This window comes from Macaca thibetana, chromosome 10 (genome assembly GCF_024542745.1).
Source record: "Macaca thibetana thibetana isolate TM-01 chromosome 10, ASM2454274v1, whole genome shotgun sequence".
In the NCBI taxonomy this organism is placed as follows: domain Eukaryota; kingdom Metazoa; phylum Chordata; class Mammalia; order Primates; family Cercopithecidae; genus Macaca; species Macaca thibetana.
The window spans coordinates 32,796,371-32,823,735 of NC_065587.1; the positions used below are offsets into that span (position 1 = coordinate 32,796,371).

At 49.8% G+C, this 27,365-nt stretch overlaps 1 protein-coding gene across 3 annotated transcripts in view; it reads left to right on the top strand.

Moving 5' to 3' along the window:
- Positions 1 to 27,365, top strand: part of DGCR2 (DiGeorge syndrome critical region gene 2) — an 83,365-nt gene that overhangs the window by 47,002 nt on the left and 8,998 nt on the right. For 2 of the 3 annotated variants that reach the window (XM_050746154.1, XM_050746156.1), the window contains exons 3-7: positions 5,557 to 5,682; positions 8,703 to 8,922; positions 10,494 to 10,570; positions 16,906 to 17,082; positions 23,725 to 23,928. In XM_050746154.1, the coding sequence (XP_050602111.1) occupies positions 5,557 to 5,682; positions 8,703 to 8,922; positions 10,494 to 10,570; positions 16,906 to 17,082; positions 23,725 to 23,928 (804 nt within the window). The remainder of the gene's footprint in view (positions 1 to 5,556; positions 5,683 to 8,702; positions 8,923 to 10,493; positions 10,571 to 16,905; positions 17,083 to 23,724; positions 23,929 to 27,365) is intronic. The other variant, XM_050746155.1, reaches the window with a different exon arrangement.

The window sequence follows — 27,365 nt, forward strand, 5'->3', positions numbered from 1 at the left end:
CTGTAATCTCAACTACTGGGGAGTCTGAGGCAGGAGAATTACTTGAACCCGGGAGACAAAGGTTGCAGTGAGCTGAGATCACACCACTGCACTCCAGCCTGGGCGACAGAGCGAGACTGTGTCTCAAAAAATAAAATAAAATAAAATAAAAGTAGAATTACCATACGACTTAGCAGTTTGACTCAAAAGAATTGGAAGCAGGAACTTGAAGAGAGATTTATACGCCCGAGTTCATAGCAGCATTACCCATAGTAGCCAAAAGGTGCAAGTAACTCAAGTGTCCATCCACAGATGAATGGATCAACAAAAAGATAGTCTGTCCATCCAGTGGAAGGAATATATGGTTTACCTTAAAAAGGAAGGAATTCTGACACATGCTACAGCATGGATGGACTTTGAGGACATTATGCTTAGTGAAATAAGCCAGTCACAAAATAACAAATACTGTATGTTTCTATTTAGATGTGCTGTCAAGATATTCAAATGCAAATATACAGGAAGTAGAATTGTGGTTGCCAGGGGCTGGGAGGAGAGAAAAATCGGGAGGTAATGTTTAACGGATACAATGTTTGGTAAGATGAAAAGAAGTTCTGGAGATGGATGGTGGTGATGGTTATGGAACTAATGTGAAGGTACTTAATAATGACACTTAACTGTATACTCTTTTTTCTTTTCTTTTTTTTTTTTTTTTTGAGAGGGAGTCTCGCTCTGTCGCCCATGCTGGAGTACAGTGGCGCGATCTCAGCTCACTGCAAGCTCCACCTCCCAGGTTCACATCATTTTCCTGCCTCAGCCTCCCGAGTAGCTGGGACTATAGGCGCCCACCACCGTGCCCAGCTAATTTTTTGTATTTTTAGTAGAGATGGGGTTTCACCACGTTACCCAGGATAGTCTTGATCTCCTGACCTCATGATCTGCCTGCCTTGGCCTCCCAAAGTGCTGGGATTATAGGCGTGAGCCACCACATCCAGCCCAACTGTGCACTCTTAAGTGGTTAAAAATGAGTTCAGAAAATCCAATATCTGATTAATACAAATTCCTTGAAAGAAAATAGAGGAGATGGAGTAGGAGGGAATTAGCAAAGAAGTTATGTAAGAAAATCTCCCAGAAATGAAAGATTGCAGCCTTGGACTGGAAGGGCCTAGCACAATAATTTAAAAGAGGCATGTACAAATTACCTCCTTGTGCAGTTGCGGAACATTGGTAATGCAGAGGACATCAAACCCTCTAGCGGGAAACCTGGGTCATAATAAAAGGATCAGGAATCAGAGCAGTAGACCCCTCAGTGGCAGCTCTGATGTGAAAAAAAGGTGGGGCGGGGCCACCCAGATCCAAAGAGGAACTGATTTTGATTGTCTGCTTCCAATTTTTAGTTTTATCTTTATTCAAGTTACTTATGCATACAATTTGAATATTCAAATAGTTCTGTAAATCTTTTTTTTTTAATGGCAAACCCAATGAACCCCTCTAATTTTCAAGGCAAACATTGTTTTAGCTGTTGCATTTGGTATTTATCTGCGTCTTTAAATTCCATGGTTTTAGGCCTTCTCTGCTGATTCTTCCCTAAGCCTGGTGGCTCAGTCTGGGCCCTGTGCTCTGTGAGGTCTTGCCTGCTTTCAGTGCTGCTCCTAGCTGGGCCATGCAGGAGCACTCCATTTTCTTTTTATTGGCACAACATTTTGTTTTCACTTTTTTTTTTTTGGTCTCACTCTGTGGCCCAGGCTGGAGTGCAGTGGTGTGATCTCAGTGCGCTGCAACCTCTGCCTCCCGGGTTCAAGCAATTCTTCTGCCTCAGCCTCCCGAGTAGTTGGGACTACAGGCGCCTGCCACCACGCCCAGCTAATTTTTGTATTTTTAGTAGAGACGGGGTTTCACCGTGTTGGCCAGGATGGTCTTGATCTCTTGACCTTGTGATCTGCCCACCTCAGGCCTCTGAAAGTGCTGGGATTATAGGCGTGAGCCACTGCGCCTGGCCTAATTCAAGATTTATTCAAGGATTACATAAGTATTTTATTGCCGTATTGCTTTGTTCTTTAATCTAGAAGTATTCCCAGCCCTCTTTTGTAGGGAGCGTCGGATGTCTTTCATGACATTGCCATATTTGAAGAGTCCAGGTCAGTTGTTCTGTAGAATGGCCTTCCATTTGGACTTGTCTCTTTCTTCATGATTAGCTTCAGGTGAGACTTTACTTTTTAGTTAGCAATACTATGTAAGTCATCAATTATCAAATCACGAGGCCCAAGGTCATTTTGTCTGATTATTGGTGATGTTATTTTTTTTTTATTTTTTTTTTTTTTTTTTTTTTTTAATCACTGTTGTGAATATTTCTTTCCCTTTTTGTGACGAAAAGTAATTTGTGAATAAATAGTCTGTGGAGTGGTATTCCAGGTATTCTGAGCCACCGCGCCCCCTGATTCTGTTTCCTTTTTGTGTAATTTGTGAATAAAAGTCTTCCAGGTTCTCCATTCTGTGTGAACTTTCAGTGTGTTCCTGTGCTGGGGAAGCAGCAGCCTGGCACGCCAGTGGTGCTGGAGGCAGAAGGGGCACATATGCTCCGAGCTGCACAGGTCATGGGGCCTAGAGTCAGAACAGATGTGGCTCTGGGTGCTGCAGTGACCCCTGCACCACGTCCCCAGCTGGGCTGTGAGGTGGGGCTGCTAGGGCCCTGTGGCCCTGGTGGAAGTGGAGGAGGCCCCTCAGCACACCAAAGGCTGGCCCTCCACAGGAAGAGGGACATTCTCTACTGTCAGAGGCAGTCCTGAGAGGTCTGTAAGGGTTCTGTCCTGTGCTGTGCTCATTCCCCAGCCTGGCCCCCAGACTCTCCCCCAGGACACTGTCCGCCATCAGCATCATCTTGACAGCCAAGCTCTTCCCCTTCTTGCTGGCAAAGGCCTGTGTCTGTGCTGGCATTTTTCCATGGTGGGCCCAGAATGGGCATTGAATAATTATGGGGGTGAGGGGATGAATGTGAGCATTTATATATAAAGACACATGATGGAGAAAAGAAACGGCTCACAATCGCCACCTGAACCCAGAGGAGCCTGCTCAACAGAGTATTATCCTTTATCACCATTTGTCTTTCTGGTTATGTGTCTGAAATATTTCACCTGGTCTCCCACCCCAGGGGACAGATGGCTTCACTCAGTCAACATGTAACAACCTGGTCTTTGGCATCCATGTGACCTGGCAGCACTCTCCCTCTGTTACCTTTTCTTTCTCTTCCCTTTCCTCTGCCCTCAATTCATCTTGTCTTTCTGTGAGCAGTTTTACCAGGTACTGTGTTTGGCTTGGGGAAGAGGCCACGATACAAAGTGGAGCCACAGGTCTTACCCATTTAAGCAGAGGGAGATGTTGAATTTAAGTTCAGTGACATTCTCCAGCGACACCCAGGCCTGGCCTCAGGTTTGTCCCAGATGTGTCTGCCTTTGCCCCTTGCCAAAGCTGCTCCATCTGCCAGGAAGCCCCTCGGTTCTTTCTCAGCTTCCAGTCTCAGGTCCAGCTCCTCAGACGCTCAGGTGGCTCTTCCCTTCTCCACTGCGTGCTGATGCCCCATCCCAGTGGCTGCATCCCTGCGAGCCCTGCCCTGCATCGGAGCTACCAGCGAGTCTGTGGGTCGGGTCTCCTGCCCAGAGTGTCGGGTGCTGCAGGTAGCATGGCTCAGGACATGGGACCAGCCCTGAAGAGCTGATGGTCCCCCAGTACTGCGTGTTTACAGCATCAAGCCTGTCATGGTGCCAGGTACTGTCCCACACTGAGGTCCTTAGGTTGTATTTTGGAGTGGTAAAATACCCCAAAGGCACCTCTACCAAAAAACACAAGCCTTGAAGATGCTTCTCCCTTTGAGGTCTTCACTTTGTGTTGAAGGTATCTTGGACACAGGTAGCGTATTTTGTATTTTAGTGATTCCCAGTCGAATAACAACCCATCCCCATCACATGCCTGACAGGAGCTATGGAACTATGCTTATCAAGTACTGAGTGAGTATCCAGAGTCTCAGAAATAGGACTACATACAGACTTATGTACAAGGTGTTCAAGGCAGCCTTTTGTAGAATAATGAAAAAAATGCAAACAGCTTAACCTTAAACCATAGAGATTATGGGAACGAAAGAAATCCATTCATGGAATACTATGCAGCCATCAAAAGTCATGTTCCTAAACCCATTTAAAAATATAGAAAGCTGTTTATAATCTTAAGCTTACAAAGCAAGTCGTGAAATGGAGTGTCTGATGTGATCCCAGTATTCTTAAAGATTTGTGTAGAAAAGAGACTGGGTGAGGGGGCAGATGCTCACATAGTTAAGTATGGCCTTTGTTGTTTATTGTCTTTTCAAACTTTTGTATATTTCAAGCATTTCACATTGAATGTTTGTTACTTTATCGTGAGAAAAAAAAGCATGTAGATTTTTTATTAAATAAAAACCACTGCAAAGTCTATGACACCAGCAGAACCAACCTGCTGGAGAGGGGTTTGTCAGGTGAGGCTGACCGCCGGCTCAGGGTCAGGGAAGGAGGCTTTGCAGGAGGCCTCCTAACCCTCCCTGTGACCTCCTTTGGGGAGCTGAGGCCCCACTCAGCCATCTGCAGTCAGAGCGCACTTGCTGGCAGGCGTCTGTCTGTGTGCAGCCTTGCAGACCAAGTTTGTTGCCCATCTGACCTGACCTTGTACCCAATGCCCTTCATGATGCATCAAGGTACACCTGTACAGACAGAGTGGGAGGTGGGTGGGCCCATGAGGGCCCTCTTCCCTGTACCATGACCTTGTGTAAGTCACTTCCCTTCTCTGAGTCTGCCCCTCACCTTGTGAGACAGGAGGAGTGTGGTTCTCCTTTTTCACAAGGGGGTTGGAGGACAAAAGAGAGCGTATGTGGATGGAAGGACTGGTGTGCAAATTACTATTAGATCATGCTGCATGAAACTATAGTTATTTCCCCATCTTCAGCTGCCTGTTCACACCTTCTAACCATGCACTGAGACCTGCTGCACACCAGGGCCTGTGCCAAGCACCAAAGAGCCAGACAGGAACATACTGAGGTCCTGGCCTGGAGGCTTTCACAGCCTTGGGGGACCAGCAGGCAGGGGGACAGACAGGCAGCTCAGGCCCCAGGACAAGGGCTGCAGAGGAAGGTTGCACATGTGGGTCTCTGTACTGGGAGAGAAGGCCCTCGAGGAAGGGGCAGGGGCAGCCTGGGCTCTGGAGAGAACTTCGTGGGCCATCCCCACAGGACTGGAGCTGCTGAAGGATTTTAATTTATGCAGGACCCTTTGCTGTGCTAGCAATGACATGTTAGAAAATGCAATGAAGAGGGCCTCCATTTCACAATAGTAACTTAAAAAACAAAAACTACCAGGGCATAATTTTAATAAGAAGCACAGGGGACCCATTTGATGCGAGCAGCAGCGTTTCATAGGGCTCTAAAGAAAGCCTGCATTGCTGGACTCTGTGCTACAGGCCCTCCCTCCAGCCTTGCAGCCCTGAGTAGTCTGAACCGTGCTGGCCAGGGAGGCTGCGACTGCACAGACAGGACTCACAGCACACATCTCCTTTCGCTTTCAGAAGTGACGGGGGAGGCGCGTCCTCACCATGGGAAGGAGGCTGTGGATCCGCGGCAGGGGCGGACCAGAGGAGGCGACCCTACGCACTTCCACGCAGTGAATGTGGCACAGCCCGTTCGCTTCAGCAGTAAGTTGCAGACCTGCCCTGACTGGGACACTGGGGAGTGCAAGCCTGACACGACCCCTGCCTCTCCAGTGCTACTGTGCTGCCTGAGGGGTTTCTCAAAACAGCCCTTGGAGGCCAGTGGGGGGAATGAATGACCCACCAGCAGTTGCCCAGCTTTGGAGTGGTGGTATGTGACTCAAGGCCCTGGGAAATCAGCCGGCTCTGAAACCAGGCTGCTTGTTCTCACAAAGTGACTGCCTTTCAGGGCCAGAAGGCACTGGCCCTTGGAAATTCCAAAGTTGTAGTATTCCCTTTTATAAATGGGGAAACCAGCTCTGAGTTTAGGTACAGCTGATAGAATGGGAAGGCTTGACTCCTGATTGATTGATTGGTTGATTGATTGATTGATTGATTGATTGATTTTGAGACAGAGTCTCGCTTTTGTCACCCAGGCTTGAGTGCAGTGGCTCAATCTCAGCTTACTGAAACCTCTGCCTTCCAGGTTAAGTGATTCTCCTGTCTCAGCCTCCCGAGTAGCTGGGATTACAGGCACGTGCCACCATGCCTGGGTAATTTTTGTATTTTTAGTAGAGACCGGGTTTCACCATGTTGACCAGGCTGGTCTTGAACTCCTGACCTGAGATGATCCACCCACCCCAGCTTCCCAAAGAGCTGGGATTACAGGCATGAGCCACACTGTTCCCGGCCATTTTAAGAAAAATTTTTAAGATGATTAGTTATTTAATAAATTACCTATGACATTGAAATTTTAAAGGGGCGTAAGATCATCAAGGAAGGTTGAGGGGAGGAAAAGCCACCGCTGAAATGGCCCTGAACAGACCCACTCAGGCGTGAGGTGCCCAGGTACGCTGAGCAGCAGCTGTGGGCCAGGCAGGACTGACACTGGCTGGGCCTGCTGCCCTGCCTTGGGCCTGTCTGCTAGTGTTACTCCGCAGCCCCCAGACTCTCAGCACTGGGGAGCACCTCAGAGGTGACCAGGTAGGCTTCTGGCAGAACCCCTACCAACCCTGGGTGCCCAGAGTGGGGCCAGGTGTTTCCAGGTGGTCATGCATATCCGTGCAGCTGAAGCAGGGCTGAACAAAAGTCCTGGTGATGCACATTGTCCCCAGCCTATGCCCACAGCCCGAAGGTTCCACCACAGTGGAAGTGTGGTGCACAGGCTTGGTGTGTGAGGACACTGAGACTGAGAGGATGCCTGTAGGGAAGGGGCAGTTCACAGTGCAGCCCCAGGGGGTCCTGATGCTTGGCTCCCTATTCTTCCTTCCCCTTGCCTGTCTGTTCAGTGTTGAACAGGCAGCACTTCTGCCTAGGTAGTAAGCAACTCCTCCAAGTTCCGAACATAAAGAAGATGAGTCAGTGCACAGGAGCACTTCCTCCCTCCATGCCCCAGCCAGCTGGCTCTCTTCCTGGGAGGTCTCCTTCCCTCCATGCTCCAACCAGCTTCCCTCCCTACAGGACTTCCTCTCACCTTGCATGAAATAGGGGCCTGGCCTCTGCCTGCCTCGGCGTCCTCACCTTTCCATGGAGACGATGCAGAGCCACCTGTGGGGAATGTGGTCAGGCTACACGCTTTGGTGTGGCACCCAGGAAACACGCAATGAATGCGCAGCACACCTTCTCGAGAGCTGATGCCGTGGGGTTTTTTATTGTTTTGTTTTGTTTTGTTTTGTTTTGTTTTTTGTTTTTGAGACAGGGTCTCACTCTGTCACCCAGGCTGGAGTGCAGTGGCACACTTTTGGCTCACTGCAGGCAGCCTCTGCCTTTTGAGCTCAAGTGGTCCTCCAACCTCAGCCTCCCGAGTAGCTGGGACTACAGGTGTGCCCTACCACACCTGGCTAATTTTTTGTATTTTTGTAGATAGGGGGTTTCCCTGTTGCCCAGGCTGGTCTCAAACTCCTGAGCTCAAGCAATCTGCCCACATCGGCCTCCCAAAGTGCTGGAATTACAGGCATGAGCCACTGTGCCCAGCCCTCTGATTCCTTGTCTGCACCTAAATAGCTTCCCTGCACACTCAGGTGTACCCTTCACGGTGAGCAGATCATGCTGTCCAGCTGTGGCCATGCCTAGGGGCCAGGGCTGCCCCTCCTTTTCTGTAATCTATGTGCCTTTGTGAAGACGTCACACACACACATGCTTACATAATAAATACATGACGATATGTCTCTAGAAGTTTTACTAGTGCCAGAAGACATAGATGCACTTTAAAAATGGCATTTTTAATTTTACAGCTGGCTTTGCTAACAATTGTTACTTTTCTCCAGTATACTAACATGAGGTACCCAACATTTGAAGGTTAAAGATTCTGTAAAACAGATCACTGATGTTACCTAGGGTGAGCTGTAAATTACCAGGCATTCCCATGTGTAGGTGTAGGAGTCGGAAGTGATGGGTGGGGGAAGTGAGAAGACGCTGGCCAGACTCATTGGTACTCAAGTGCTGGCTGGCTCCTCAGCTTTGTCAGCTGTGGCATCGCCCACACCTTATTTTGTTTGCCTGTGGGAGGCGGGGGCGGGTTACACAGTGTCATGGCCCTCCCAGCTGTTATCCTTTGAGCTGCTGTTTTAGTGGAGGGTTGGCCAGCCCCCACTGCAAATGCTCATGTAAGTAGAAAAGGAAGAGAGGGGAGTGGGCTAACTGGCAGCGGAGGCCAGGAGAGCTGGGCATTGGAAGCAGGGCCCAAAGTGAACTGCATGGGTGTTGTGCTGTGTTGTTAACCCAGAGGATGAAATCTGCTTTACAAGACATAATTCAGCAGCCATTCTTGACTAGTGAATAAATTAAAAGATCTTACAGAAATGGGAGGAGTCACCAAATGTACTTGTATCATTGAATCTGTGTTTTAGAGAAACTTGAGCATTTCTGCAATGTGGTTTCAGAAGCAGAGCTTGTCCTCTTGAGCCTCAGTTTCCCCACTTCTCTAGGGTGATTTACAAGGTGTGCCTGTCCCTGATGGAGCACATAGAATTTGCGTTTTGGAGCTGGATCCTAACTTGGGGGACAACTCCCCTTCTGTCCTTTATGTTTCCTAGGGAAGTGCCCGACAGGGTGGCACCACTACGAAGGCACGGCCAGCTGCTACAGGGTCTACCTGAGCGGGGAGAACTACTGGGATGCCGCGCAGACCTGCCAGCGCCTGAATGGCTCTCTCGCCACCTTCTCCACTGACCAGGAGCTGCGCTTTGTCCTGGCCCAGGAATGGGACCAGCCGGAGCGGAGCTTTGGTTGGAAGGACCAGCGCAAGTGAGTCCTGGATTGGGGACCTGGGGAGCCTGGAGTCAGAGTCTGATGACTACTGAGCACATGGCCTCTGACCACTCAGTAAACTCCTCTCCTGGGGCACAGCTGGCAGACAGCAGGTTGGGAAGACCAGCTCGCCCACTGGAAGCCCAGGAGATCCATGGGTTGGAGTGTGCATTGAGATCGGTGGAGGGGCCTGGGGGCAGGGGCGGGCTGGACTCTGCTGCTACTTTGTGGGACTGTGGGGTCGCCCCTTTCATTGGTCCCCCTGTGTGTGTACAGCTGCAGTTGCTAAGGGCAGGCAGGGGACCTGGGGTTGCTGGCTTGTGTGGAGAGAGCTGCTTGGTGTGGGGCTTCTGGGCCTGGTGTGAGGGGTGTGCAGTAGGTGGAGGTTCCCCCTGAGAAAGCAAGGGGTCCTTCGCTGGGTTTTGACTCCACAGTTGTGCCCTGTGTGACTTTGGCAAATCACAAGACGGAGTTGTTTCTCCTTCTGCAGCTACAAAGGGCGGAAACTAACTCTTAGCTCACAGGTTGTTGTACTGACCCCTGAAGACAGACCTGTGAGTCCAGTGGAGAAGCAAGAGGGCATATCCCAGAGGGCAGGGCAGCCTCGTCTCTGAGGACAGCCGTGTGGTTGCACAGCACAGGCCAAGGGCTGAGTGTGCCATCCCTGGGCTCCTGCCATGCAGGGAGACCTGCTGATGGGCATCTCCAGGCTTGGGGCTGGATAGCTGAGCCAAGGGGCGCAGACTAGGCAGGAGCTTATGGCAGTCAACCAGCTCCCAGTGCAAGGTCCCTTCAGTCATAGGCCTGCGTGCTCAGGAGCAGGCTGCAGGCCTGAGGTAGGCTGGCTCTGAGCAGGAAGCCATGCAAGTGTTTTCAGCCTCCATGGTAGTAGATATTTGCAGGGGCTTATGTCTTTATTGAGATGCAGTTCACATGCCATGAAACTCACCCATGTGGAGTGCCCTGTTCTGTGGTTTTAGCATAGTCACAGAGTTGTATTCATGGGGTTTCATGTCTACCAAGAATAAGATTGTTCTTGCTTAAATTGTGAAAGCTTTATCGGTTCAGCTCATAGAAACAGTCTTGGCAAGAGTTCCCTGAGATAAAAGTTTTCCTGCCCTGTGAACTTCCTTGTTTTCAATTTTAATGCATTGTGACATGAGTGTCTCTTGTTAGAAGCTCAGTGTTTTGGAGGTCAGTATAGCTATTAAAAAACAATCCCAGCACTTTGGGAAGCTGAGGCGGGTGGATCATGAGGTCAGGAGATCGAGACCATCCTGGCCAATATGGTGAAACCCCATCTCTACTGGAAAAAAAAAAAAATACAAAAATTAGCCAGGCGTGGTGGCGGGCGCCTGTAATCCCAGCTACTTGGGAGGCTGAGGCAGGAGAATTGCTTGAACCAGGAAGTCAGAAGTTGCAGTGAGCCGAGATCGTGCCACTGCACTCCAGCCTGGCAACAGAGCAAGGTCGGTCTCAAAAAAAAAAACAAAACGAAAAACAGAAAACACAGTCATTGATGGCTGCATCCCTCCTGCCGCTGAGATCTCTGTCTCTGTGCCCTGCAGGTTGTGGGTTGGCTATCAGTATGTTATCACCGGCCGGAACCGCTCCTTGGAAGGTCGCTGGGAGGTTGCATTCAAAGGTGAGACCTTGTGGTGTGTGGGAGTGTTTGAAGCTGGGCAGAGTCACCCTGATTTGGGGCCTCCCCTCCTCCCTCTCACCCAGTGCTGCCTGGCCTGTAGGGGCGCTGTGCAGAGGACATGGAGAGGGTGAGCCCCAGTTGCAGGGAGGGCTGTGGTCATGGGGCCAGTGCAGCCTGCAGATCAGACCCTGCATTGGGCTGTGGTCATCTCTGGAACCCACTGTTGCATCTCACTTTGGCCAGCTTTCTAGATTGTCCTCTCCTCCCTTTGAAGTTAAGGACCTTGGAGTATAAAAATGAGCATGCAGAGTATGCCCCTGGCAGGCTGGAGGTGAGGACAAGCTTGCCAGGACAAAGAAGGTCAGGGGTAGAATCCAGACCTGAAGGAAGCTATCAGGCAGATAGACTTAGAGAGAGAGAGAGAGTGTGTGTGTGTGTGTGTGTGCACGCGCACGCGTGTGCGTGTGTGTGTGTGTGTGTGTAAAGATGTTACGCTGCCTGCTTGGAAATACCAAGACGATGTAAAGGAAGCATGGCTGCTGCTTCCTTTACGTTGGGGGCTCGGACTTGGCTTGCCCCTCCTGTCCCATTGCCCTGGCACTGGCGAGCTCCTCCTGGGCATACTCCAGCAGTGCCCTCTCCAGCTGCCGCCAGGGCCACACTCCCTCGCCCTGCCCCTTGTCAGGCCTGTGTGTTGGGCTGTGCTTTGTGCCTGTGGCTTGAGCTAGGATTTGGGTTCTTTTCATAAACACATCCCAGTCCTGCTGTTGATGTCTTGAGTATCTCTGACAGGGTTGAAAAGAGTCACGGCCTGGGTGGCCGGCTTCCCTGGAGAGAAGAGGGCCCCACAGAGACAGGGCCATGCCTGGCTGCTGGGACAGGGCAGGAGCAGAGGTGGGGGCTGCAGAGCCCAGCAGATTGGGTCCACACCTGCTGTCCCGCTCCTGCTCAGGACAGGTGCCACCCTGTTCTCATGACCACCAGTGCCCTCCTGAGAGTCCCAGCCACATTTGCATTCCCCGGCTTTATGAGTGCATTGTTTAGATTGCTGTTGACTAATCAATGGCGTCTGGGTTTCCAGGCCCCAGTGTCAAAGTTTGCCTTGTAGAACGTGATTCTCCTGGTAGCTTGTCCTCTTCACGCTGGTGGTTGAAGAGAGGACATGATTCTGAGTGGGATGACAGCACATTCAGAGTTGGGACTCAGGACCCCATGCTTGGTGTGAGAATGGCAAGGGTCCTGGGTGGGATTTAATGGCCAGGTGCAGCTCGGTGACTCCATTGGAGTATCAGGCAGGAGAGTGAACCTAAAATTTAGAAAAAGATTGAACATGTGTGTCGGTGCTGGCAGCCGTGGCTGGCATAGAGCTCCCTATTCATGCAGCTCAACGTGCAAGGGGCCCCACAGCATCCCGCAGCTTCGCGGGGGTGACCATGTGCCGCTGCCTTCTTGTGCCCAGTTAAATGGATTTGGGAACTCTGTTAGCAGATTTAAATAGTGGTCACAAAACAAATAGTAAAAATAAGTTTTCTGCTGCAGGATAACTGGCCCTTGACGCAGCTCAACATCATGAGTGGTTCTGGGCTTAAAGAGATTAAAGAGGCCGGGCGCGGTGGCTCAAGCCTGTAATCCCAGCACTTTGGGAGGCCGAGACGGGCGGATCACGAGGTCAGGAGATCGAGACCATCCTGGCGAACACGGTGAAACCCCGTCTCTACTAAAAAATACAAAAAACTAGCCGGGCGAGGCGGCGGGCGCCTGTAGTCCTAGCTACTCGGGAGGCTGAGGCAGGAGAATGGCGTAAACCCGGGGGGCGGAGCTTGCAGTGAGCTGAGATCCGACCACTGCACTCTAGCCCGGGCGACAGAGCCAGACTCCGTCTCAAAAAAAAAAAAAAAAAAAAAAAGAGATTAAAGAAACATAAAACCAAATGTGGCACATGAACCTTGATGGCATCCTGGGTTGGGAGGCTTATAAAAAACTCCACAGGACAATTCAAGAAATGTGAGTGGGGACTTGTGGAAGATTCATTTTCTTAGGTGCAGCAGTAGGACTGTGGTTATGTGGTTTAGGAGCCAGTATCCTGGAGTCTGCAGGAGAGGGGCTCCCAGGGTGGTAGGGCAGAGAGGAGCCAAGCAGCAGGGTATGGTCAGCGCCAAAGCAGCTTGGGTGTATGCACTCCTCTCTCCATAGTGGCATCGTTTTAAAAATTCCCGTACCAAAAGCAAGCTGCAGAGTGAAGACAGTACTGGGCATAAAACAAGCTAACAAGAGCACGTCCAGCCCAGCCCAGCCCTTCTCCTGCCCAGGGACATGGTGCAAAACAGAGGGCTCATTGGGGTCTGAGGGGTTGGCCCCCCAAAAAATACCCAAAAAACTATGGGAAGTGGATGTGAGTCTTTTGTTATTCATTCTGAACCCTTCCCTAAGAAAATACTGTACCTGAGAATATTAGCCAAGGTTGGTGGGAAGGCCTCACATTAAGATGTTGAAAAATGTTTCTTTCATCTACATGTTGTCCATCTTTTCTGTGTTGTATAATATGTTCTGGATTGGGGTGTGAGTGATACCATGGTACATAGACGCTTACTATGCCCATATGTCGGCACCCAGCACACACATTTGAAGTTGGGAGCTCGTTTCCGCGGGGCTCCTATGCGGCTTGGTGGAGCGCTCTCTTGGTGGGGCCCACACCAGCCTGTGAGCCCCATCCAGGGGCCAAGACCCTGCAGGTTTGACAGCACCAGGTCATGGTATGCCCTGGAGATAGAACTGCCGCTGCTGCTGCCAGAAGACATGGGGCCAGGATTTCTGTAACATTTGTGCAGAAAGGTTGAAAAAATACAGATCCTTGTCTAGGGAGAATCATCCACACCGCCCCACGTGCTGCTCCCAGGGCCTTCCCGTCAGCACCAGCAGTGTGGCTTCTGTCTGGTGAGTCATACTTGATATTTACCTTAAAACATAAAAGTGAAAACACCATGTGTTTAATGTGTCCACACGTGTCACTTGCTCATGTAAGATCACTTGGTGCCTGGCCCTCATTTGTCCCCCATGGTGTCTCAGCACGCACGTTGCAGGTTGGCTGAGGTCGGGAGGTGTGTAACTGAGTAGAAGCCTTCTTTTCTCTCCCAAGATCTTGTGGCCAGTCCTTCATGGTCTCCATCGTCTTCTTTCTCTGGTGCTATACACGAGGGATTGTAGGGTGCTGCCCCCTGAGGCCAGCAGTCAGGGCTGTGGTCCTGGGCCAGCCTGCGGGACCTGGCATCTAGAAACCTCAGTCAGCAGTGAGGAAGGGGCCAGGCTGGCCTAGCAGCCACTGGAAGGTGCATTGTAGAGACCCTGCCCTCTGGGTGAGGTGACCATTGGGCTAGGATGGGGTCAGCTGGGGTCGCCGCAGTTCCTGGAGGGGAGACAGCCCCTGAGTGGGGCAGCTGCCACCGTGGTGGGGCATTCGGGAGCATCTGGACAGCCCCTGGTGGGCCCTGAGTGGAGGCTCACTCTGTGGCTGCGGAGGTGGCGAGACAGGAAGGGGAGGTTCTTTGAGGGCTCAGAAAAGTGAGTGAAGGTCTCCCCACCACAGGAACAAGGGGGCCGGGGGGGCCGGGGAGGGTTCTCCAGGCTCGGGGAGCAGGGGCAGACATGGAGGTGGCAGTGGTTGCTGGTATGCGTGGGAGAAGATGTGGTGGCAGAGGTAATCAAGTGACATTCAGATGCCCTCGTGTATCAGTCTCTGGAGCAGGGTGTCCTCCGGTGGCTGGTGATGGCCCACCCCAAGGCTCCTGTCAGAGCCTTGCCCACACCTCATGTGTGGACAAATGGGGGGGCACCTGGAAACTTGCTGCTGCCCTGTCGAGGTGAGAACTGGATCTGCCGGGGTGGCAGGGGTTGAGGAGGAGTGTCTTGGAGGGAGGCTTGGGAGGAGGGCTCTTAGCGAGGAACTGCTCCCAGTCACTCTGGTAGCCAGGGCGGCTCTGCTCACAGGGCCTTTCTCCAGGATGAGGGTCCTTCAGGAAGAGCGGGATGTTTGAGGTAAGGGGGCGTCCAGGAGGAAGTGGGAGGCCCTGGAGAAAAATCTGCAGAACTCATCCCCAGTGCAGTATAGGGAAGCCTCCTGGCTCCTCTCATACCTTTGGAATACGTCCAGGATCTCATCACCTGGCACCAGTCTTGCAGCCCCCACCTGGACCTGACAATCATCCCTCACCTGATTGTGCTAGTGGCCTCTATCTGGTCTCCTGGCCCCAGCCCCACCGTTCCTCACACAGCTGCCGGGGGTCCTTTTCACCTCTGCTCCCTTGCACAGCTCTCGTTTCTCATAGAAATCACAGTTCCATCAAAGCTAGCAGTCCCTTCCCTCACTACCCTCATCACCTACCACTCCCCAGCGTCTTCTCCAGCCCCACAGGCTGCCTCATTCATGGCTGTCACTGTGACGCCCTTCCAGGGACGCTCCAAAGACGAGCACCTGCCCACTCTGCAAGGCAGCACCTCGGGTAGGCGTGCAGTCCCCGCACGACCAGCCCCCAGTCAGCACCTGGATGCAGAACCACCAGCAGCTTTCCTGGGCAGGGGCGTTGCGCAAGTACCCATGCAGCTCACTGCCAGGAGGGAGCACTGTGTGGCTTACTGGGCCTTGGCCTAGAGTCCCACATGAACCCTGTTTTGCTGGTTGCCTGACCCACTCTCCGACTTGGCTGTGCCCCAGTCCAGGCAGCTTTTGGGGGCAGATGCTGGGTCCCAGGACTCTGCCCGGAGAGGTCATTTGTGGCCTTGGTCTCGGTCTACCGTCATGTACTGTAGTTGTGGTCAGGAGCTCTGGGCTGGCAACTAGCTTCAGTACTGAAGATTTTTTGTTTGTTAAAGGTTGGAAGGAACCCATTTGGTTTTCATCCCATGGGACAAGAAGGCAAATAGTGAAGAAAACAGGGTTTAAAAGGGGAGGGGCTCTACTTAGGTGAGAGGGCATCTGTGGGAGATGAGGAGGGTGTGCAGGGGCTTGGGGGCCTGGAGAAAAGGTGGGGTGGTGCGCAGCGTGATGGTGGTGGCACCCACTGTCAGCAGTGGAGACGAGCGCTTCAGTTGGTATGGGGAGGCGACTCCATGACAGTGGGCCTCTTTCCTGCCCTGCTGTGGGTCTGATACATGCTGATGAGGCAGGCAAGATGCTAGGCCTGTGTGTCTCTGGGAAGGGGGCGCAGCTGTTGCTGTGACTACCTGCTGGCCCGGCACAGGTCTTTCAGGTCTCAGCTTCCTGAGAGCTGTCCTGCCCATGGCAGGGCACCACTTGTCCGTCCACAGGCCCACAGCATAGGCCTGCTTCCAGACTCACTGGCTCTTTTGAGGCAGAGCCCCATGTTTAGTGCTGGGTGTAAAGGGAGCTCCAAAAGAGGCAGGTGAGCATGCTGGAGGCTTATGAAGGGGTGAGCTGCACTGCTATCTTAGGAGGGGAGAGCGCCAGGTGTGCCATCATTATTCTGCTTCTTGGAAAGGTTGCTTTGTGTTTCCAGTGATCCTGGCTGGGTAAGCCTCAAGGAATCTCGGCGGCCCAGACTGGAAGGGCCGTGCCGGGGAGAGAGTGGGGCCTAGGGCTGGCTGTGCTATGCCCTGGGTGTGGCCAGAGCCCATCTGGAAGCTTGCAGAAGAGAGGCTTGGAGCTTAGCAGTCCCCAACCCTCACGCTGTCTGTGGCGAGGGTACATGGTTTCTGACTGCCTTGTGCCTGGCTTAGACAGGCAGGAGCTGAGTGGTGACAGTTTCCCTTGAGCTGAGAGAGGTCCCTGGGAACCAGTGCTTCCTAAGTGTTGCCTGCAGCCAGCTGGTGGTAGTGCTGGCCAGTGCCGATGCTGCCTGATGGTGCCTTCCTCATGGGTGCCGGGTGGACTTTGTGACTCCTCTGTTTATGACTGAGTGTTCTGTCCTAAGGGAGAACTTTCCTGCCTTTTTCCCCTGCCCATTCCCCTGTTTGCATTTTAATCCAGTGTGCTACAGTCCATTACTTTGTTATTCATGCTGTTGCTCTAACTTTAAATGCTGCCCACTAACCCTGATCCAGCACCCTCTTTTGGTGCTCAGGCTGGCACTTACTGCTACCCAGGGTTTGTGGCCTGTGTGCTTGCAGCCCCCACAGAGTGGCTCCTGCCAGGCCCAGCACCTGGGGTGACTCCCAGGAGGTTGGGGAGTCCCGAATGAACACCTGGCCACAGTGACCACCAGCACTTGGCGGCCCAGGCCCTGTGGTTGATGATCCTGTCTGACGCCATGGTCCCCTTGAGGACTACACAACTTGTCCTCTGACATGATGTTGTCCAGCCCCACCTTTTATCTCCCCAACAGGCTCTTCAGAGGTGTTCCTGCCCCCAGACCCCATCTTTGCTTCGGCCATGTCTGAGAACGACAACGTGTTCTGTGCCCAGCTTCAGTGCTTCCATTTCCCCACCCTGCGGCACCACGACCTCCACAGCTGGCACGCCGAGAGCTGCTACGAGAAGTCTTCATTTCTGTGTAAAAGAAGTAAGCCCCCTTGAGCTGGCGTTCTTGGGGATGTCTGGGCCCTTGTGTCACTTTGTTGGACCCTGAGTTCAAGGTTTCTGAGGCAGAACCTGATTTGCCGTGTTGGGGTGGGCGCCCCTCACCAGCCAAGGTTTCTGGGGCAGAACCTGATTGCTGTGTTGCGGTGGGCGCCCCTCACCAGCTCACACCTTGTTCTTGGGGCCTGTCTGCAGCTCTGTGACCAGGGCAGCTGGTCAGCATCTTAGAGCCCACTATTCTCTTTCCCAGGAAAGAGACAGTCCTCCCCGTCCTCCCTGCTGCAGTGTTGTTAAGAGAGTAGATGGGAATGAGGACCCAAGGACTTGGCATCTCTGGAGCATCTGAGTCCATCGGTCACCTCCCCACCCCCGCTTCTGCCATCCTTCTCTCTGCTTCTGAGTTTACCTTGCCAGTCTATGGTGTGTTTATTTTATTTTATTTTATTTTATTTTATTTTATTTTATTTTAGCCAGCTAACTCTATTGCTTTTGGGGGGCAGGGGCCTCAGGAGCTCTTGGTGGGACAGGTCCCCTTCCTCTTCATCACAGGCTTCTGGCTTCGCAGGGTGGCGCTGGCCCTGGGATGGCAGCTGTGTGCAGGTTGAAGAGAGGCTTTGTTCTTGTGGATCATGTGTCTGATGTTGCCGAGCATGGTGCAGGTGTTCTTGTTGACATTGGTCCTTTTTTTTTTTTTTTTTTTTTTTGAGACAGTGTCTCACTCTATTGCCCAGGCTGGAGTGCAGTGGCATGATCTCGGCTTACTGCAAGCTCTGCCTTCCCAGGTTGAAGCAATTCTCCTGCCTCAGCTTCTCCAGTAGCTGGGACTACAGGCACCTGCCACCACACTGGGCTAATTTTTTGTATTTTTAGTAGAGACGGGGTTTCACTGTGTCAGCCAGGATGGTCTCGATCTCCTGACCTCGTGATCCACCCGCCTCGGCCTCCCAAAGTGCTGGGATCACAGGCGTGAGCCACCACGCCCGGCCAGTATTTCAATTTTACTACATTTACTTTATCATTCACTTCTCTGCATATTTTTTCTGAATCACTTGGGAGTAAACTGAAGATACTGTGGACCTTAAGCCTTTTTTACTTCAGTGTATATTTCCTAAGAAAAAGGACACTCTTTTATGTACCCATACTGTGTGGATCAAAATCAGGACACTTAACATGGATACAGTACCATACAATAATCCACAATCCATCATTCCAGTTTTATCAGTTGTTCCAATAATATCCTTTATAACTTTTTTTTTCCTGGTCCAGAATCATGCATTACATCTAGTCATCATGTCTCCTGGATTCTTTTAGTCCTTCAGTTTGAGTAATTTCTGTTGACCTGTCCTCAGGTTTACTAATTCTTTCCTTGGCTGTGTCAAGTCTGCTTATGAGCCCGTTGAAGGTATTCTTCATCTGTTTCATTGATTTTGTCTGTTTTTTTATTTCTAGATTTTCCATTTGATTCTTACAGTTTCCGTCTCTCATCTGAATTTCTCATCTAACTTTGTATATTGTCCAGCTTTTCCATTAGAGCCTTTAACAAATTAATCACAGTTATTTTAAATTCCCTGTGGGAAAGTTCCTTCATTTGTGTCATATTTGAATCTGGTTTTTTGAATGTTCTGTCTCTGGAGCATGGTACTTTTTTCTAGGCTTTTCATTGGAAGTCTGACATCTTGTGTGGGACAATAGAGACTGAGTTCAATAGTTTTGTGCTTGCAATGGCTATGCCTTTACTTCCACTGGGCCTTTCTTGTGGGAGGGTCTTTAGTACGGTGAAGGGCATTGATCTGGGTGAGAGTTGGGCTGGGCTTGGGGTTTGTTGGCACTGTAGTTGCTCTGAGTGCACCTCAGGCTTTCGTATTCAGCAGGATTGTTGTTCTGGGTGGAGGCTGGTTTGCCAGAGGGTTTTTCTTCATGTCTCCGCCACCCTCCACTTTAGGTTATCCCTTTGGGCCACATCTCTAGAGAGTCTGTCTTTTGCAGCCCGCCTAGCAGTAGTCCACTGTGTGACTCAAAGCTGGTTAGCATGCTGATAGTAGGGTCTGATGTTCTAACTGCATCTCAGCCTTAGACAGGCCCAGTGCCCTGAGTATCCAGGGTTGACCCTTCACAACTGCTTCTGACCCTCCTGCAGCTGGAGTTGGGTCCAGCACAGTGGCTTTTCACCAGGGCCCTAAAGACTCCAGGTATGCTCTGATTAGAGGCAGGCTGACTAGAAGCAGGGCAGTGGAGGTGATTGGTTTGGGGAACATATTTGGCTTTCCCTGGTGGGTTTTGAGTTGGAAGTATGGACTCAAAATAGAGAAGCTGGTGGCCATTTTCCAGATCCTGACTGCCCTAGACTGGTTGCCACAGAAGTGGTAGGTCAGAGGCCTTTGCTCATTTGTGGTCTGGCCTTTGTCAGGTATTGTCGTGAGGCAGAAATGTTCTATAAATGGAATCATATAGTCAGCAACCTTTTGGAGTTGACTTTTTTCACTCATAATTCCCTGGAGAGTCATCCACATTGTCATTTTTATTAACAATTTATTCCTTTTTTTTTTTTTTGGCGACAGGGTCTCTGTTACCCTATAGTACAGTAGTGTGATCACTGCTCACTGCAGCCTCAACCTCCCGGGCTCAGGTGAACCTCCCGCCTCAGCTTCCCAAGTAGCTGGGACCACAGGTTCATGCTGCTGTGCCCAACTTATTTTTGTATTTTTTTTTTGTAGAGGTGGGATTTCGCTATGTTGCCCAAGCTGGTCTCAAACTATAGGCCTCAAGTGTTGAAGGACATCTGGGCTGATTCCAGTCTTTGGCTATTACAGTGAAAGCTGCCATGAACATCTGCATACAGGTTTTTGTGCAAACATGTTTTCTTTCTTCCTTTGTGTGTGTGTGTGTGTGTGTGTGTGTGTGTAACAGAGTCTTACTCTGTTGCCCAGGCTGGAGTGCAGTGGCACAGTCTTGGCTCACTGTAGCTTCCGCCTCTTGGGTTCAAGCGATTCTCATGTCTCAGCCTCCCGAGTAGCTGGAATTATAGGCATGTGCCACTATGCCCAGCTAATTTTTGTCTTTTTAGTGGAGACGGGTTTCACCATGTTGGCCAGGCTGGTCTTGAACTCCCAACCTCAGATGATCCACCCGCATCGGCCTCCTAAAGTGCTGGGATTACAGGCATGAGCCACCGCACCTGGCTGCAAATGTGTTTTCAGTCCTCTGTGATAGATGCCCAGGATTACAGCTGCTTGGCTGTAGTGTAGTTGCATATTTAGTTTTTAAAGAAACAAGCAAATTGTTTTCCAGAGTGGCTGTACTGTTTTATAGTCCCACTAGCAATGTAGGAGTGATTTCATTTCTCCATGTCTTCCCCAGCACTTACCGTTTTCACTATTTTTCATCTTAGCCCTTCTGTTAGGTATGCAGATATCTATGTAGACATGTAGCTTCTTGTGGTTTTAATTTGCATTTCCCTGAGGCTAATGGTGTTAAAACCTTTTCATGTTTCATATGCTTATTTGCCGTCTGTATATTGTTTGTTGTTCATGTTATTTTTCCATTTTCTCTTTGCATTGTTTGTTCGTTTTGGTTTGAGAAAGGATCTTGCTCTGTCACCCAGGCTCAAATGCAGTGGTGCAATCATAGTTCACTGTAACCTCCAGCTCCTGGGCTCAAGCAGTCCTCTCACTTCAGTCTCCTGAGTAGCTGCAACTGTAGGTGTGCACCGTCATGCCTGGCTAAGTTTTTTATTTTCTATGGAGATACGGTCTCACTACGTTGTCTAGGTTGGCCTCAAATTCAACTCCTAGGCTCAAGTGATCCTCTTGTATTGAGATTACAGGTGTGAACTAATGATCTGTTTTGTTCTTGTTTTTTTTAAACTGTTGATTTTCGAGGTTCTTTATGTATTCTAGATACCAGTCCTTTGTCGGATATGAAATCCGACTAGAAATATTTTTTCTAGTCTGTAGCTTGCCTTCATCCTCTTCAAATGAGATTTCAGGAAAGAAAGTTTTGTTTGTTTTTCCCTGGCAGTATAAGTTTACCCAAAGAAAAAAAGTTCTTAATTTTAATGAAGTCCTGGTTATTCGTCTCTCCTTTTATGGATTGTTCTTTTTTTTTTTTTTTTTTTTTTTTTTTTTGAGACAGAGTTTCACTCTGTTGCCCAGGCTAGAGTGAAGTGGTACAATCTTGGCTCACTGCAACCTCCACCTCCTGGGTTCAAGTGATTCTTGTGCCTCAGCTTCCCAAGTAGCTGCGATTACCAACACGAGCCAGCACCACGCCTGGCTAATTTTTGCATTTTTAGTAGAGACAGGGTTTCACAATGTTGGCCAGGCTGGGTGCAAACTCCTGACCCCAGGTGATCCACCTACCTCTGCCTCCCAAAGTGCTGGGATTACAGGTGCGAGCCACTGAGCCCAGCCTCCTCTTATGGATTATTCTTTTGGTTTCAAGTCCAGGTACTCTTTGCCTAGCCTTACATTTCTTCTGTGTTTTTCCCTAAAATTTTAATCATTTTCCATTTTACATTTAAGTCTAGGATGTATTTTGAATGAGTTTTTTATTAAGGTGTGAGACTTAGGTCAAGGTTCTTTAGTCCAGTATAGCTTTGCTCCCACATACCACCTTTGTGCCATTCTTAGCAAATCTTAAGTGTGTTACATTTTGGTATGTTATAGACCCAACACTACATTCCATACATATTATTTTATACAATTGCTTTTTAAATCAGCTAAGAGAATAAAGGAGGAAAACTATGCATATAGGCTGTAATTTATAATCACATGATTGCCTTTACTGTTGCTCTTCAGTTTCTTGTTAGTATTCAAATTACTATCTGGGGATTGCATACTTTTAGCCTGCAAAACTGCCTTTCGTGTTTTATACAAGGTGAGTCTGCAAACAACTTCTCACTTGTTGTTTGGGAAAGTTTATTTTACTTTTATTTTTCAGAAGATATCTTTGCTGGATTTGGATCTCAGTTGATGGTTTTCTGTGAGCAGTTATCCCACTGCCCCAGCCTGTGTTATTTCTGCTGAAAAGTCAGTTGTTTGTCTTTTTGGGATTCCCTTATAAGTAACAAATCATGTCCCATTCGCTGCTCTTCATATTTTTGCCTTGTCTTTCACTTTCAGCATTTTCACTCTGATGTGTCAGTTTGTGGCTCCTTTGCGTTTATCCTATGTGGAATTTGTTGAGCTTCCTGAATGTGTAGGTTATTGTTTTTCAGTGAATTTGAGTAGTTTGCAACTGTTAGTTCTTCGAGTATTTGTTTTGCCTCTTTCTCTCTCTCCTCTCCCTCCTCTGCATTTGTTACTCCTGTTTCACATATGTTGGTGTGCTTAATGGTGTTTCACATTTCTCTGGGAGCTCTGTTCATTTCTCTTCATTCTTTTTTCTCTGTTTTAGCCAGGGAATTGTATGTGAGTATCTTGCCCTGGGAGTTCCTGACCACATGGGTGACCTAGATTTGATCCCAATCCTTTTTTTTTTTTTTTTTTTGAGACGGAGTCTCACGCTGTCGCCCAGGCTGGAGTGCAGTGGCACAGTCTCTGCTCACTGCAACCTACACCTCCTGGGTTCAAGAGATTCTCATGCCTCAGCCTCCTGAGTAGCCAAGGTTACAGGCGCATGCCACCACGCTTGGCTAATTTTTGTATCTTTAGTGGAGACAGGGTTTTGCCAGGCTGGTCTCGAACTCCTGACCTCAGGCGATCCGCCTGCCTCGGCCTCCCAAAGTTCTGGGATTACAGGTGTGAGCCACTGCGCCTGGCTGACTGCAATCTTAAGTGAGGCATAGACCTGTGGTTGTGAAATTTCGGAAGAGTCTTTTTCTAGACATCCTTACCCCATTTGGAGACTGTAACAAGCTACCTTCTCATGTCTCTTTGCCTTTCACTGAGGGTAGCTCTCTTGGAGGCTCCTTCGTCCCTTTTCTCTTCCTCCAGGCATTCGCAATGTCTGCCTACCAGTTGAAGACTCTGGGTTTTTAGCCATGGCCATTCCTCTTACTCTTGTCCCAGGTCAGCTCTGTGCAGAGTGTGCCTCAGGTCCAGTGGACTGTCTTCCCAAGCAGAACTGGCAGCTTCCTTAGACACATTCTGATTTTGAAATGGTTAATACTCATAGCAGCTGCATCTTAGAATTGAGAAAATCTCGTAAGTAATCTACTTTGGCAACCTCAAGGCAAACACTTCTGTCGTGACCCTGGAGTCTGGCACTCTGCTCCATCCTGGCTCTCTGGCCTCCATTTGCCCTGGCTGGATGTGCTTTGTCCTAACAGTGTGTTGTAGTGACTGCTCTTGGACAGCTACTCCCTGTGCCATGTGCCAGATCCATGACATTCCAGTCCTAGGAAGACTCTCAGCACAATCTGGCCAAGTCTTCAGTTGCCTTGTTGGTTCCCCAGGCCCGGGAGGGAAGGTCAGCTCATGTCAAGTGGTGCAGCGGTGATGGCAGCATTTGCTCACAGAGCTGTCTCAGAGGCTTTGATGCCACTGCTCTAGTGGGCATGTCTCACATGACCCCTCCAGCTGCCTCATTCCCATTCTAAGGTAGCAGGTAGCATTCACAGGCCCATATGGGGAGGCTACCTTTTTTGGCAGTGTATACATCTGTACACAATGTATGCTCATTGCAGGTCAAACATGTGTTGACATCAAGGACAACGTGGTGGATGAAGGGTTCTACTTCACCCCTAAGGGGGACGACCCATGCCTGAGCTGCACCTGCCATGGAGGGGAGCCTGAGATGTGCGTGGCTGCTCTCTGTGAGAGGCCCCAGGGCTGCCAGCAGTACCGCAAGGACCCCAAAGAGTGCTGCAAGTTCATGTGTCTGGACCCAGGTGAGACTCTTGATAGTAGGTCCCAAGTCAGCCTCCCTATTTGGGGCTGGAAGCTAGGCGTCCCTTTGCTTCCTCAGTGGTGAGGACTCAGGGCAGTTTACAGAGCATGGCGCAGCAGCAGTGGCAGCGTTTGTCACGGAGATGTCTCAAAGACTTTGATGCCACCACTCTAGTGGGCGTGTCTGACACGACCCCTCCAGCTGCCTCCTTCCCATTCTGGGGTGACAGGCAGCAGTCACAAATGAACTTGAACTTGAGTGTGGCTGTTTGTTCACAAATCACCACTGACAGCTTGAAACCTATCTTCAAATCTCTGCCTCTAGGGTTTAAGCCATTCTTCTGCCTCAGCCTCCTCAGTAGCTGGGATTACACGCGTGTGCCACTATGCCCGACTAGTTTTTGTATTTTTACTAGAGATGGGGTTTCGCCATGTCGTCCAGGCCAGGTCTTGAACTCCTGACCTCAAGTGATCCACCCACCTCAGCTTCCCAAGGTGCTGGGATTACAGGCATGAGCCACCGCACCCAGCCTAGACTTCTAATTTATGTCCACATTGGAACTCTTCCTGTTCTCTAGTATGATACGGAGGGTAGTGACAGTTGTCATTGCTTACGGTCATCCATTTTTACCTTAGAATCTTCAAGAAAAAGATGAAGTATTATTCTGAGTTTCGAGATCAGACTCCTCACCACCAGGCGGTAGACAGTACAGGGAATCTGATCTCGGGGTGATCCTCTTCCTTCCACTTGCGAAAAGAGAGGGGCAGATGGGTCGCTGCTCTCTGAGATGTTAACACCCCTCACACTCCAGGGGCATGCTTTGTCATTCTGCACACCATTGTAGCTGTAGCTCTGTGTGAATTCAGATCTCAAGAGAAATGTAAATCAAAAGTATGAGTTTCTTTCTTTCTTGGGTGCCACAGTAAGAATGAAATGATGGGGACTTATTGAAGTCCCTGGACTTGTGGACCCTGTAGAAGAGCAGCTTTGGCAGGGTGTGATGGCCATCTCCGTCTCCAGGGTCCCTGTAGAGGAGAGGCTGCAGCTAGAGGCTGGGCCACAACAGTGAAAGCTTCCCCTGAGTGGAATGTTGTCAGTGTCCCTCCACACCAGGAGGCTGCTGGGTGGGAGGACAGAGCCGGCCTCCAGAGGCCGTGTCTGAGGCTGGGTGAAAGTGGGCACTCTGGCATGCACCATTAGACATGTGCAGTTGACTGTGGTGAGCACAAGGCTACATTTGCAGCCAGGCCCACCAGAGGACCTAGAACTAGAGGGTGATGCTTGGACCCCATTCTACAGGGCAGTTTCTCCTCGTATCAGGTGCATGTCTGTTTAAGGCCATGAGAAGCACCAGTTGAGTGCTTACCAAGTTCCCTGTGCCTAGCCACATAACTTTAAACCTCCAACTTAGTGACGGGCTACAAGAGTCAAACTGTTCACAAGCCATGCTACCTGGACTCCTGGTTCCATTTCTCAGGAGTCTACCAGTGCTGCCTTGCCACTATGTCCAAGCTTTGTAAGAATGCCCAGATGTGTACAAGGATGACCCATTTGTGGACATGTATGGCCTAAAGAGCCTGCCCAGCCCCAGGGACTTCTTAGCAGAGCAGGGCCCTTAGTGCATCTGGGTGGGCCCAGAGCAGCCGCAGCCCTCTCTCCTGCACGGCCAGAGCAACTTAGCTGGGCCCTGCTCTGCCCACCCTGTGGCCATGCTTCCATGGGCTCCTGACTTTCCTAGGGGCCTTCTCCTGGGAAGTGCTCATACTACATTAAGAACCGAGACACTATCACCAAAACTGGAGACTCTGGGAATAGGATGTCATGTGTTAAGCATCAGAATGTCCCCTTCAACAAGCTGAGAGTGTCTACTTTTGCCACCCTGAAATCATTGTGCTCGAGGTCAAAGCCAGTGCCAGAAGGCAAGAAGAAACGAAAAACCGTCCAGGCCAGAGGGGAAGAAATGAAACCATCTCCTTTTACAGATGACTTGGCTGCATAGAAAATCCTAGGGAATCTACAGGAAAGTTACGAGAACTAATAAGTGTGTTTAAGCAAGGTCTCCAGATAGAAGGTCAACTTAACAAAAATTCATTATATTTATATAATCTACCTGTAACAGTTGAAAATTGAAATTTTTGAGAAAAGTACCATTAATAATAGCACCAAAAAACATGAAATACCCAATTATAAATAATATAAAATATGTGCACATTCTGTTTGCTGCAAACTGTAAAACCGTAATGAAAAAAAATCAAGGCTGGCTCAAGCCTGTAATCCCAGCACTTTGGGAGGCCGAGGCGGGTGGATCACGAGGTCAGGAGATCGAGACCATCCTGGCTAACACGGTGAAACCCCGTCTCTACTAAAAATACAAAAAACTAGCCGGGCGTGGTGGCGGGCGCCTGTAGTCTCAGCTACTCGGGAGGCTGAGACGGGAGAATGGCATGAACCCGGGAGGCGGAGCTTGCAGTGAGCCGAGATCACGCCACTGCACTCCAGCCTGGGAGACACAGCGAGACTCCGTCTCAAAAAAAAAAAAAAAGAAAAATGAAAAAAAAAATCAAAGGCTTAAATAAAAGGGAAGACACCATGTTCATGGATCAGGTGTCTCAATATCATTAGGAGGTTAACTCTTCCCAAATTATAGATTCATTATAATCCCAACCAAAATTCTAGCAGACATTTTTGTAGGTATTGAAAAGCTAATTCTAAAAGTTAGGTGGGGCCAGGCACGGTGTCTTGCACTTGTAATCCCAGCACTTTGGGAGGCTGGGGAGGGTGGATCACTTGAGGTCAGGAGTTTGTGACCAGTCTGGCCAACATGGTGAAGCCTCATCTCTACAAAAAATACAAAAATTAGTTGGGCATGGTGGCTCATGCCTATATACCAGCTATTCAGGAGGCTGAGGCAGGAGAGTCACTTCAACCTGGGAGGTAGAGGTTACAGTGAGCCGAGATCATGCCACTGTACTCCAGCCTGGGTGACAGAGCGAGACTCCATCTTAAAAAATAAAAATAAAATAAATAAAAGTTAGGTGGGCTGGGTTCAGTGGCTCATGCCTGTAATTGTAGCACTTTGGGAGTCTGAGGCAGGAGGATTGCTTGAGGCCAGGAGTTCAAGACCAACCTGGCCAACATAGCAAGACCCCGTCTCTTAAATAATAAAAAGATGGATAAAAGTTGGTAGAAAAGCAAAATAACTAGAATAGCCAAAGTAGTTTTTACAAAGAACAAAGTTGGAGGATCCATGCTACCTAATTTATGAATGTGGTACTGATGAAGGAATAGACACATGGATCAGTGGAACAGAACAGTCCAGAAATAGTTCCACACTACATATAATCAAGTGATCTCTCTCCTTTTTTTTTTGTTTGTTTGTTTGTTTGTTTGTTTAAGACTAGTCAAGTGCAGTAGTGAGAACGGGAAAAGAGTAGAACA